The sequence below is a fragment of the Melopsittacus undulatus genome, chromosome 8, assembly GCF_012275295.1.
Source record: "Melopsittacus undulatus isolate bMelUnd1 chromosome 8, bMelUnd1.mat.Z, whole genome shotgun sequence".
Lineage (NCBI taxonomy): Eukaryota > Metazoa > Chordata > Aves > Psittaciformes > Psittaculidae > Melopsittacus > Melopsittacus undulatus.
In genome coordinates, this window is record NC_047534.1 from 3,614,129 (window position 1) to 3,627,244 (window position 13,116).

The 13,116-nt window shown below is 46.4% G+C and overlaps 1 protein-coding gene across 4 annotated transcripts in view; it reads left to right on the forward strand.

Moving 5' to 3' along the window:
• The first annotated feature begins 374 nt into the window (after window positions 1–374).
• The window catches only part of SMURF1 (SMAD specific E3 ubiquitin protein ligase 1), a 46,421-nt gene continuing 33,679 nt past the window's right edge, over window positions 375–13,116 (forward strand). For all 4 annotated transcript variants that reach the window (XM_034065324.1, XM_034065325.1, XM_034065326.1 and 1 more), the window contains exon 1: window positions 375–518. In XM_034065324.1, coding sequence (XP_033921215.1) covers window positions 464–518 — 55 coding nt within the window. In that variant the 5' untranslated portion in view covers window positions 375–463. The remainder of the gene's footprint in view (window positions 519–13,116) is intronic.

Sequence of the window (13,116 nt, forward strand, 5' to 3'; positions counted from 1 at the left end):
GTCACCCCAACGCACCCCCATATATCCTCCATGGCATAACTGTGTCACCCCAAAGCCACCTTCCATGTCACCCCCATATACCCTCCATGCCATAGCTATGTCACCCCAATACACCCATATCCCCCCATGCACCACCCCTCCCCTCCACCAGAGGGCGCCATCCCCTCTCACGCCTCCTCCCAGCGCCTACCCCGACCTTCCCAAGATGGCGCCCCCCATGCCCTTCCCAACATGGCGCCTCCCTTCGTCTTCCCCGCGCAGCGCGTTGACGTCACCGCCGTCCGCCGTGCGTGGGGCGGGGGCGTGCCCAGCGCGCTCCCCGGGCCGGGCGGTGGCGGCGGCGGCGGCGGCGGTGTCTGAGGGGAGCGGCCGGGCCCGCATGGCGGGGGGACGAGGGGTTACCGGTTGAGACCGTTTCCTTCTCCTCTTCCTCCTCCTCCTTCTTCTTCCTCTTCCCAGCGCGATGTCGAATCCCGGGACCCGCCGGAACGGTTCCAGCATCAAGATCCGCCTCACAGGTAACGGGGCGGTGATGGTGTCGGTGTGTGTGTGTGGGGCCCGGGCTCCCCTCCCTTCACGCCGACAGGCCGGAGGCCTGTCGGCGTGAAGGGAGGGGAGCCCGGGCCCAAGGAGAGTGGGGCAGCGGCGTGAGGGGAGGTGTCAACCCGCTTGTCTTACCCTCTCCTTCCCCCAGGCCAGAGCACCCTGCTCCTTTATGAGGTCTTCTCTGCACCTTCAATGTAAGGGGTTCATTGTGTCCCCCCCTATTCCAGCAAGGCAAAGCGCCTTGTTTCTTCCTGGGGTCTCCTTTACACCTTCCATGTGGGGATTCCTTTTGTCCCCCCCTCCATTCTAGCAAGCTAGAGCGCTCTGCTGCTTCCTGAGGTCTTTTCGGCACCTTCCTTGTGTGTCTATGCCCCATTCCAGCAAGGCAGAGCACATAACTCCTTCGTGGGAGCTCCTCTGTATCGTCTTCCTGGGGAGATTCCTTGTGTCCCCCCTATTCCAGCAGCCCAGAGCACCCTGCTCCTTCTTGGCATCTCCTCTGCACGTTCCATGTGGGAGAACCGTGTGTCTCCCCTATTCCAGCAAGCCAAAGCACTTTGCTCCTTCCTGGGGTCTCTTCTGCACCATCCCTATGGGGAAGCCTTGTGTCCCCTCTGTTCCAGCAAGGCAGAACAACCTGCCTCTCCCTGGGGTCTCTTCTGCACCTTCCATGTATGGATTCCTTGTGTCCCCCCCATTCCAGCAAGGCAGAACACGTTACTCCTTCATGGGGTTTCCTCTGCATCTTCCTTTTCAGGGTATTCCTTGTGTCTCCCTTGTTACAACAAGGCAGAGCACTTTGCTCCTTCCTGGGGTCTTTTCTGCACCATCCCTATGGGGAAACCTTGTGTCCCCCCCATTCCAGCAAGCCAAAGCACTTTGCTCCTTCCTGGGGTCTTTTCTGCACCTTCCTTTTGGTTTGATTCCTTGTGCCCCCCCCCATTCCAGCACATTAATCCTTCCTGGGGTTTCCTCTGCTCCTTCCATATAAGAAACCCGTGTTTCCTCTATTGCAGCAAGGCCAAACCACCCTGCCCCTTCTTGGGGTCTCCTCTGCACCTCCCATGGCAGGGAACATTGTGCCTCCCCTATTCAGCACCTTCCTCCTTCCTGGCGTCTGTTCTGCACCTTCCCTGTAGGAATTCCTTATATCCCCCCCCTATTCCTTGCCCTTTGCCATCCTCTCTTTTCCCAGGAGGATCCCCAGGGCCACCTCTCTCCCAGCTTTCACCAAAGCCTTTCATCATTCCCCTTGCTTCGCTGTAGTTAATAAACTCCCCCCCACTTCCCATGTGCAGAGGAGGAGAACTCGGTTGCTAATGAGACGACGTGCGTTTACTTGCTTTTAGCTTCTCTTTCGGTGCTTTTTTAGCTCTTCTTCCTCCTTCCTCACAAGTTGAAGGCAAATCCTGCCTTCAGCTTCCAAAGCCCCTTCCCTGAGTGAGAGGTGACAGCAGCCATAGTGTGTGTGACGAGGCCTCAGTGAGAGTGTACCTATGGAGATACCCATTTGTGTGCATTCAGCCTCCTAGAAGCTGCTCCGGTCGATGCCGAGGCTGCTGTTTTGATGGGAAGAGACCCAGTTTCTGCTTCTTGAGGCTGTGGTATGAATTATTAATAGACAAGGTGCAATCCAGTCTGTCAAAGGCAACAAGTGGATGATGGAGATGGCTTGGGCTCAAGGAGCCACACTGCTACCCCAGGTCACTGCCATTGGTTACATAGAGCTGTTTCTGCATCAAACAGTGCCAAATAATGTGAAAACAGCGTTAGTTAAACTTCAGTTCCAGGTTAACTTGCTTCTGGCATGGAATGCAATCAGTCTTCCCAAAAACAGTCCTGGTTTGCTTCTAATCCTTCGTTTGATTCTATGCTTTGGAAGAGCACGGTTAGGGAGGATCATGTAAAGCTGAAAATCCCTTTCTTGGCCGTGAGAAGGCTGAAAGCAGTGTTAGGTTGTATGGATGATGCTTGATGTGAAATGAGTTTTTGTGGTGCTGGGTCCGAAATGTCAGCTCAGTCATTCATGTGGCTTATTCCTATGCAAGTCAGTCAATAAAAATGTGAGGGAAGTAACTGAGGCCGTGGTCTCAGTTCTGAGCTGGAGGATAGCATTTAAATAACAGAGAGAAACTGTTGGGTTTCGTCAGAGAGGCTGACTGCTGCATCCAAATGCTTTGTTGCTTTTAGCCTGCGCTCGACACTGTTGCCTGGAAGAGGCTTGAAGTTTCACTTTATTGAGCAACTTTGCGGATGGTTTCTCTCCTTCCTCCACTTCTGGAGCTGCATGGAAGCAATCTGCTGGCTCCAACGCATTTTTGGACGAGCAGGAATGGGCGGTGTGACAGAAATTGCTGTATTTAATCAGAAAATAAATTGCTTTGGGAGAGGTTTTGCTTCCGAATGGTTAGGCAGCGCCGTGTTGTTGGCTTCGCTGGGGAGCAGTGTGCTGACTTACCTGTTTCCAGGAGCCCTAGCTAAGCGTGCCCTTTGTTTTCTCATCTGTTTTGCTGCTGGGAGGTTGGAGCGGATTTAAATCAAGCCAGAAGGAGCTCTTTTGTGATGATTTACTCACCTGCATTGGGTGTCCTGTGATTAGAATCCATTTATGTTTTACCCTGCTGAAAATAGCGGTGTAGATACCACTTTAGGCTGAAGATCCCATTTACGTTGCAAATGGGAAGGGAACAGTGGTAGAATCTCTCTTGCTTTTTTCTGTGAAGGCGTAATTGTATTTTCCTCATATGTATTTGTATTAGCAGCATGTTGGGATTATTTATGTGGGTATATCTAAAAGCTTTGGATCCTCTGATGATTGTGGGATGTTCTCTTCTGGCTTATACAGAGCGGTGTCAGCCCTATCCTGATAGAAACGGTAATGAAATAAAATGGCAAATGATGCATCCTCTTTAGAAACACTAACAAAAACCTCAACATCAGGAAGGAAGTTGGATGGCAGCTTAAAATCATAGAATCATGGAATGGTTTGGGATGGAAAGGACCTTAAATCATCCAGTTCCAACCCCCTGCCATGGGCAGGGACACCTCACACTAGATCATATTGGCCAAGACTCCATCCAGCCTGGCCTTGAACACTGCCAGGGATAGGATGACTCTGTGTCCTGTGGCTCTCAACCATGCTGGTCTCTCATCCTATCTCCCATTTCCCCTGTTCCTCTTATTCCCATTGAAGCTCTCACCACTGCTGGTGATGCAGGAGCTAGAGAGATCCCTGGCCATGTCTTTTGCTGCTTGGAGCAGTTCTAGGCAAAGTAAGGTAAAACTTATCATTAAGTCTGTGGTTTCTTTGTGCTGCCCTCAGGGTAGTGCAGCAGTGGTGGAATTACCCAAACAGAGATGGAAACAATGCAGTGATATTGTGAACGTGTGTGCTCAGCATCCCCTGCATCAGGAAGGAACATGATCCACAGGCCAGGGGACCTTTGTGGAGCACACGTCCCTTTGCACTGATGTGCTTCTCTGAAACCTTTGTTTGCTGCTGCAGTCGCTGCTCCCTGGGGAAGTTCCAAAGGGTTCATCATCTCCAAGGCTTACACGCGTCTTGCTCATGCTGTTATATCACCCTGGAGTGCTTCTGAAACCTGCAGTCTCATTGTGCTGGGTAGTAGAGATGTTCCCATTCCATGTAGCTTGCAGGCCAAGGTTGCAGATGGAATTGGGAAGAGAGTGTGGAGAAGTGGACTAAAGATGGAACTTTTCTACCCAAAAAGCCACAAGTTGTGTTGTGGCTTCATCATTGGTTATTTCAGCAGGGTCTCTGCTGAGGTGGTAAAAGCTGGCTGGCTTCTGGTGCCATTGTGGAGCTAAGAGGTTAGAAGGAAAAGGCATTGCTTTAACCTTTATGGATCACTCCATAGATGGAAGCAGGGAGGATCTCGTGTATGAGGTCAGATGGAAAACCCAGTTTCTTTAAGGGAAAAGCCAGAGCTAGTACAACAGGAGAATACAAGTGTCTCCAAGCACCTCACTAAGCTGCGGCTCAGAGTACTCAGGAGTGCAAAAGGCATTCCTCCTTGGCAGAGCTGGCTGTTGTTGGGATTTTGGAAGGAGGGTATGGGCAAGAACCCTTCCATGTGTGCGGAGAGCGCAGTGTAGGAAGCATCAGGGAGGAGGATGAGAAGGAAGCAGGCAGTTTCTGTGTGCTGAGGGAAAGAACCAGACAGGATCTGTAGGTGACACGTTTGATTCCTATAGGGAAGTTGCTCAGCAGTGGCCAAGCAGGGGAAAGAGGTGAGGCAGGTGAGTATCCAGAACAGCACTTTCAGTTCACTGTTCTGCACAGGTTAGGGAAGTCCCGTCCACAAAACTGACCAGTTGGTAGCTAGTAAATGGGTGGCTTTGGGTCTTTTTGTAGGTGTGCATTTGTAATTTAAGGAATACACCAAAGAATGCAGTTACTTCAACTAGAAAACAGAGTATTACGTTACCTTAAAAGCGGAGTTCACATAGGATTGGTACAAAAGCTCAGGTTAAAATGTGTCACAAACATCAGGACGTTTTGCTTGCCTTTCCTGACTAATGCATTAATCATTGCAGCAGAGTTAACTGAGTGATCAATAGCAACACTAATACTGGTGACCTGGGCAGTTTTATGTCCAGTGTGCAGAAACAATGAAGATCTGTGTAGAGATCTCAATATCAGGCATTGTAAATCCTTCATAGGCTGGCTGTAGCTTTATAGTTGTACATTAGAAGGGCTGTGGGTTACAGCCTAAGAGCACTGGTGCAGGACAAACAGCGGCTGCTCAGCCCAACCTTGGCATTTGGAACTGAATACTGAGCCGGTTTCATGCAATGGGGAACACGGTGGGAAGCAGCAGTAAGTTGCTCCAAATATATTTTGCATGGTAATCTGGGAGCATAGCGAAATCTGTGTCTTGTTACTGTCTTCTTGTAAGGGTTTTCTCTACTCCATGTCTTCTGGGAGCGGGTTGCCTGGTGTTTGGAGTGCCGTGCTGGAACTTCACTATAGGTTCCCTGTGTGATGCTGAGTGAGGCGCTTAATCCCTCCTCTCTTCTCTTCCCCATTTGTGTTATGAAGGAGTAGTGTTTGGTGAAGATATACCTGGGGCTGCTCAAGCCCCTTGGATAGGGATGGTGAAGAGGCTTGGGGCATGTAACTATAAGGACTTGAACAACCCAAATCATCCTGCTTTCCTGAGGGGGAAGTTCAAGCGCAGCCTTTGCAGCCGGCCAGCTGGCATCTTCAGGCTGCCGGAGTGGGAATCCAAAGAGCAGCCTTTTCCTCTGGGCAGGCTATGGGTAGTGAGGCTCCTTTTTTGTTTCTCCCAGTAAGTCAGAACGGTGCCAGCACCATTGTCCTGGTGGAAGTAAATTAAATCTCCAAAAGTAGTTTGTTTGAATATCCCCCTCAGGCAGGGAAAGGAGAAACAATAACTGCTTTATTCCCAACTTGAAACTTTCTTTTCTCAAATTGAATGTCTTCATAGAAAGAAATGCTATTTGGGATGTGGTTGTGCAGTCATTTAATGATTTCTGCTTTTTTCATTCCATACGACCCATCAGTCCAAGACCAGTTTTCTCTTTGTTTCCTTCAATGGCTTTATCACATTTTGTAGTATCGTACTTTGTGTTTCCAGTTCCTCAGCGAGGAAGTGGATTTTACCCATCATGTTAAGGGTGCCAGGTAGCTGACCTCTTCCTGACAGCAACTGGGAAGCTTTTAAAGCTGCAACTGGAAGTAAAGATGAATGAGAGACCCCTTGGTTGGGTCTGTAGCTGGCTGGAGGTGTGCTTGGTGGGTCAATACATGAAGAATTACTGCATGGAAATACCACCCATGCCTGTGTGTGTTGGAGGTTTACCTGGATTGCTGCCCAGCTCCGAGCAAGCCTGGTTGACACACTTAAAGTGGGATTAATCTGGTTGGATTACTTGCTGCTATTTATGGTTCCAGCATTAAATACTTGCTTGGCTGCCTGGCTGGTTTGGGCCACGTTGGTTGAGGTAGTGCGATAGGGCAGTGGTTTGGAACAGACGCAGTTTGATCGGTCAGCGTAGTACTTGTGAAGTTTAGGTGTGTACACAGCACAGAAAGGCCTTTAAGACTTGAGAGAACAGTAAAAAGAAGGGGCTGAAAGAGGCAGTTCCATCAGCCATTTTTTCCCTAAATTAGGAATTGAATCTTTTTTGTTGTGTTGTGGTCAGTGAGATCTTGAGTCTCCAGGTACTCGTTGACAACCACCACGTTGCTCCTCCTGCTGTGATCTGTTCGGGTTCTAGGGTATGTCTGTGTTGAGGTCTCACATAGAGTCCTCATATATATGACTCCTCTTTTGACAGTGAGGACACCACTACAGTTGATCAACTTCTAGCTTTTTTTACCTTGGTATCATCTCACCTACTTTAGGATGTCTATCGGGAAGCCTGAAGCATGCAGGTAGTTGACAGTGCTTGTGTTATGGCTGGTGGTGAGGAAGCTGCACTGCATCCAACTGTGATGTTTCAGGTGCTTACAACTGAGTTCCTGCAGATACCGCTGCAGTAACTCAAGCTGTTATTTCTTATGTTAGCTGTTATGTTGCTTTCTGTTGGGAGTTGATTTTGGGAGAGGACAAACAGGAGAGAAAAAGCAGTGATTTCTTAAACCAATGCAGCAAGCTTTGCTAGAGCTTGTTTATCAGTGTATATCTATTTACAATAGATTTATTGAAGTGGTAATGTAATATAAGAAGAAACCTGCACATATATTTGCCAAAGGAGAGCCAGGAGCTTCGTGACAGGTTCAGGTGCTGGTTACATGGTTTTAAACTTCGTTTCACACCTCTTTGAAGGCAAATTCAGTTATTCTGCAAGGAGATCCCTGGGGATCTTTTTCCCCCCGTTTTCCATCTCAATCTTTCTTTGTGAAAGTCTTAAAACTCAACGGGAGGCCGTAGCAGCAATGTTGTGTTTCTTACAACTATTCCCTTACAAACTGGCAGCTACACTGGGAATATTTGAGGGTACAGGAGGCGGAGGATACATTTGACGATGCTCTGGGTGAATTGGCAGAATACGCACGCATGCTGGTTTAGAGAGAATCTCTCCACAGGGCTGTAATAGCTTGATGCCTTCCTCTTCAGTAAGTCATTTTTGTCAAGTTAAAGGCCAAAATTCAAACTGGCTTGTTGTCAAGGACACTAAGCACAGCAGGCAAAAATCCCCAAGGCTACCCAATTCACAGCATAGATAGATAAAGCTGGCAGAGCACGGTTTACTTGTTTACTCCCCTTCCCTTCCCCCATGCAAAATCCCCTTGCCTTGTTTTGGGGTGTTTTCTTGTTGAGGATAGGGCCACTATTATGCACACTAACACAATTTAACAGCATCTATTTAAATGGAAGGTTTGTTCATCTGTATGTGGGGAAAACAATCGATTATTGTTCAGGAGCAATGCAGAGATAATGCACAATCCTCCCCCTCCAGTGACTGCGTGGGGCTGCAGGCTGGTCGCTGTTCCAGCTGTGCTCACCTCTGTCACAGCTGGAAGGACTTGGCATTGGCAGCATCACATCCTGGTGGGCACCAGCCCTTTACACTGGCTGTTGCGTGGGGAAGCAGTTCAGAGGGGTTAAGCTCATAATCCGAAATGGTGCTGTTAGAAACATAAGAAACAATGGAAAATCCAATGGAATTAGGTGTTTGGAATGGCTTTTCTATTTTATACTTTACTTCCCGATTCCCTTGTAAGAATGTACAACTGCCCATTTAGGAATAAAGGCCCGTGTTAAACCACACTATTAACTTCAAGTGTTATTGACCACTAGACTACTCCTGCAGTATTATGTGTCCCTGAATGTCCTCACTAATGGGCAGTTTCAGCCATGGTTGGGTTTTTTCAATGGTAGATGGTTCTTTCCCAACTGATTATGAAGAGAATAAAATGTGTCTTTTTCTTTCATAGATAAACCTTATATTATCTTTCTCCTGCTGTAGTTTTGGCTTTTACAGGTAAGATACAGGAGGTAAAGAAGTGTTTCGCTTGGATGCAATCTTTCTTCCCTGAAGTTGATGCGTTCTTTCTAGACACAGTTTATTATTTGGAGCAAAATGGCATTTTTGGATGAGTGAATTAGGAAGAACAACGTTTTCTTTGACCTTTTCAGATGTTTGCATTTTTGTCCTCTGCAGAAATCTGCCCATTTCCTCCCTCTAATGGTTACACTAAACCAAAATGCAAATGTTCTTATCAATTGGAAGTTTCCATCTCTTGTTTACTTCACAAAATGGCAAATTAAATTCGCATGTGTTACAATCTATTCCTCTAATTGTCTCTCTAGTTTCCAGGACACTGTATTAAAAGCTCTCCCTTGTCTTTTTTTCTCCTTAAAATAAAGGTTAAAAACCCATTGAAGAGAGTTGCCTTTTTAATTATCTCCAGTTCCAGGCAACTGCTGCTATGAGTCTGAACTCTTCTTTTTCCATGGTCCTGACTTTACTTCCTCACATCCCAAACACAGTCTGGATTGCATCCCCCAAAGCCACTCCAGCAGAAACCCCAGTCCCTGTGGTCAGTGGTTTTGCATCTTCTAGGCCATAGGGTGTGTGACCCGAATAGTGCATTGAAAAGGAAACATCTTTTGAAATGCTCTGTTTTCCTCAAGAGGGAAAGAAAAAGGAAGTTCTCCAGACTGCATGTGGAAATTAACTGGGCATGGGTTGTGCTGTTGCTTTAACATCACTTTTTAACCACACTGGTGCAGAATTTAGCACAGCAAGGAACTGCAGTTTGAAGCCTTGTTCTTTGTCACTGGTAAAGACCATTGAGTTCTAGCTATCCTTGAAGCTGATGCGCTTTGGTTTTCTTTTCCACACTTCCAGACATTTTATAAGCATGTGGGAACTTCAGTTTAAACTTGGAATGAAAATGCAGAGTTGTCCTGTTCTACGAGTGTAAGTCGTATTAGTGATACCTCCTTGTTGAAAAAGGCTTCTTTAGTGTTAATGGGAAGAGAATCCACTACATTTGGGTTTGGAATTGAGTGAATGTAAGCTAAAGGTCTGATGTCAGAAAAATAGGGTGAATTTGGGGTCTTGAAATCGTATTTACTTCAACGTTATATATAGTAGAGATTCCAAGTAGTATCTCTTGTTTCTCTGCCTTAAAATCATCTGCAGACAGGTAACTGCCATGCTGAGTACTGCAGTGGGTGTACTCACATTTCAGTGTCTGTAAATACCCTACCAAACCACAGGTCAGAGGGAACAGAATTGGATGGGAGAAAAAGAATAACAAATGCATGGAGTGTTGGGACTTTGGGAATTTACAGAGACCTTCGGCACATCTAACTTATCTCCCAGCTATTTCTGACGTCAAGAGCTTTTATGCTGTGATTTGCTGATGCATTTAGCCCACTCCTGAAGTTACTTCTGTCCAGAGTGAAATACTTGTGTTGAGGTTCCCCCTTTCACAAATGGGTGCTGGAATAAGGTGAGATAAGGTTAAAATCAGGGAGCTGGTAGGTGCACAAGGTTGGAAGCATGGTGTGGTCCATCAGCGTGTGAGTGTACTGGAGTCAGAGAAGGGGCCCAAATATGAGGCTTTAATGACTTAGTTCAACTTGGTAGCTGTATAATGTAGCCAAGCTGTATGATGTGATGTAACCACACTCGGGTTTAAATCTCTGCCCCCGCACCTTTCCCCAGAGATGCTGTAATTCATTAAATAATCCAACATTGAACTGGCTACTGCAGAAGCACAGGCTGTAGGAATAAATGTCTGGCTCTCTGTAAGCCTGACTTCTGCAGTAATTAACATCACAGAATGGTTTGGGTGGGAAAGGGCCTTAAGATCATCCAGTTCCATCCCCCCTGCCATGGGCAGGGACTCCTCACGCTGGGCTGTGTTGCCCAAAGCTCTGTCCAACCCAGCAGTTAACTGAAATACGGTATATGCTGCATGTGTAGCTAATGTGCCACAATAGGAGCACCTACATCTTTTATTCCTTCTTCCCAGGATTTGTAGGGAATTGAATATTAACAGACTTCTTTCAAGACGTTAATTAGATGTGTCTGTTCCAGCACAATGAAGGAGCACAGGTATGAGAGTCAGTGGGTCAGACTGACACCAGCATGCAGCCCTTACGTGTGCTTAGGCTAATGTCATCAGTTGCAATGATTGTGCTGTCACCAGCTCTTATTAGGAGTGCTTATACATGGTCTGAAAGGAGACTTAGGCAAACAAAAGCAGCATGTACATGGGCACTCTTCTGTGTTGTGTTCTTCAGTTGAATATGAAATACCTTCTCAGAATTAAAGGTCCGTCTGGAAGCAGGATAAATCAGGAATACTTCAGGCTAACCCAACAGCTTGGCTTGGGCCTGCAGTCACAGTGATTTCTAGGTTTTGTTTTCTGCAATCGAGGGGTAATTGGACTTGTCTACAAATGATGTTTTGATAAACTTCAATGGAAATTAGCAAAGCAGCCATCAAATGGGGTTTATAAAAAGTTGCTTGGGAAAATGTGTTGTAAGTAGTCTGCAATTCAAGGCATTTCCTTCGCAGGATGCTTATCAAGTCTGCATGTGCAACTTCCAAATTGCACTAGGACATAGATGAGAACTATTTTTGATAGAAGAGAGGAGAATAAAAAGAGAGAAGAAAGCCCATTTGGGAAGTAGTATCAGGGGTTTTTATCATTGCCTTAGGATGTAAATCCTACAAGTGCAAGAGAGAAAAGAGGCTTTGAAACACAACACATTAATCTGTGATGTTCGAGATGGTGCTGGTAGTGTAAACGTGATTGAAAGAGTCATTGTAGGAGTGGTAAATACACGAGAAGCCTTTGGATAAACTGCCTTCTCTTTGATATTATACCAAGACAAAAGGTCCTGCTTGTTCCTGTGATGTTTCTTCACCAAGGAGGTTATATCAGGCAAAGCAGCTGCCAGTTTTAAGGGTGATCATGCTTCCAGATGCCAATGCAGAGCTCTTTATGGTAGCAGAAGCCAAAGACTTGTGCAGAAGGCCCTGGTCGTGGCCGCCAGGCTCTTCTGGGGTGGTGGAATGAAGATGTTGCAAGACTAAAGGGAAAAGGATCCAGCAAGTATTTCTGTAGGGATTTCTGCTATACTGGAAGCTGCTATTGCTCAGTTTCTAGGCTTTTGGTGGTTTCACAAATCAGCAGTGAAACCTGGCACATGGAAGCTGTCTGCAGCTTTTGGGAGGTGGTGGCCATCAGGCTGATAGATAAACTTATGGGATGAGCTTAATCTTCTTTCCAGACTCAACATTACCAGGCTGCAAAAGGGATCATTACCTGTCATTCTCCTCAAACTCATTTTTGGCTCTTCATCTGATTTCTGTCAGATTTGATAAGGACAGAGATTATAAGTGTACCAGGCCTCCCATACTGATGGAGGTGAGCAGCTTGGTAGAACAAATGCCCCTTCCCATGGTCCACTGAAGAGAGCAAGGTCCAGGTCCTGGTCCCGCTTGTGTGGACAGATGTGGAAGGAGCAACCTGGGAGAGTGGGAAAGGAGCTCTGAGGTAGGAAGCAGAGGAACATGTATCTATTAAAATCATCACACACCTGTAAGTAAACCAAGCTTCCTGAATTAAACTCCTGATTCTGTAACCAGATTGAGAATGGGGTTTGGGGATTCTTTTTTGCTTGTTTGGTTTTGGTTTTTTTCCCTTAGAACTTAACATCATTCTCTGAGAAACATCCACTTGACTTTACCATATACCTGTAATAACACTCCCTATATGTTTGCTTTAACGTAGGATTCAGCTGCATCCTGTGAGCGTGTCGCTTCCCGCATCAGCCGATGCATCAACCTCCTACTGGCGTTTTTTAATTACAAGAACAGCACTATCACTTCCAATTAGTGCCACACAGCTTATTTTAGTGAGGAGCAAAATGGTCTTTAAAGGGTTTTCTCTCATGAAAACTGTTTATTCCATTTTGCTCCTGTCTGGTAGTTCGTCAGTCAGTGCTTGGACTGTATCAGATTCCTTGAGTCCTGTTAGTGATAGGAATGCAAATCAAAGGCTTGCTTCTAATATCTCCACTATTTGATAAATAGGAATCACCTCGTTAAAACCCAAACCATCAAACAAGCAGTTTGTTCTCTGCTGGTTGCCCCAAAGCAAGCAATAGCCTGTTTTGAAGTGCATTCCCTGTGTTGGAAAGGTGCAGAAACCTATTTCTGGGAGCTTCTGTCATAAACTGTGAAGAGCTGCTTTTTGTAACCCTGCTCAGTGAGATTGCTGGGGCTTTCTTTGACCAAATTACTGTGAGAACAAGTAACATACCCAGTGAATTGAGCCCTAGTGAGAGTTCTCCTCATACAGCGTTTCATTTTACCTGGAGTATTAGCACCGTTAACCATCCGTGTGAAATGTAATGCATTGGATCTATTGCATCAATTCCAAACGGAGAGCAAGGAGTCTGAGGCTTTGACTGAACCAGCCGTCCTCATGGGTTGTTTTGTTGGAGATGAAATTTGGGATGTGTTAATATTTGATGATACATTAGGAGAACTTCATGTCTTTCTGGTTGCAGCTGAGTGGTGTCACTTGCATAAAATCCTATGTCTGAATAC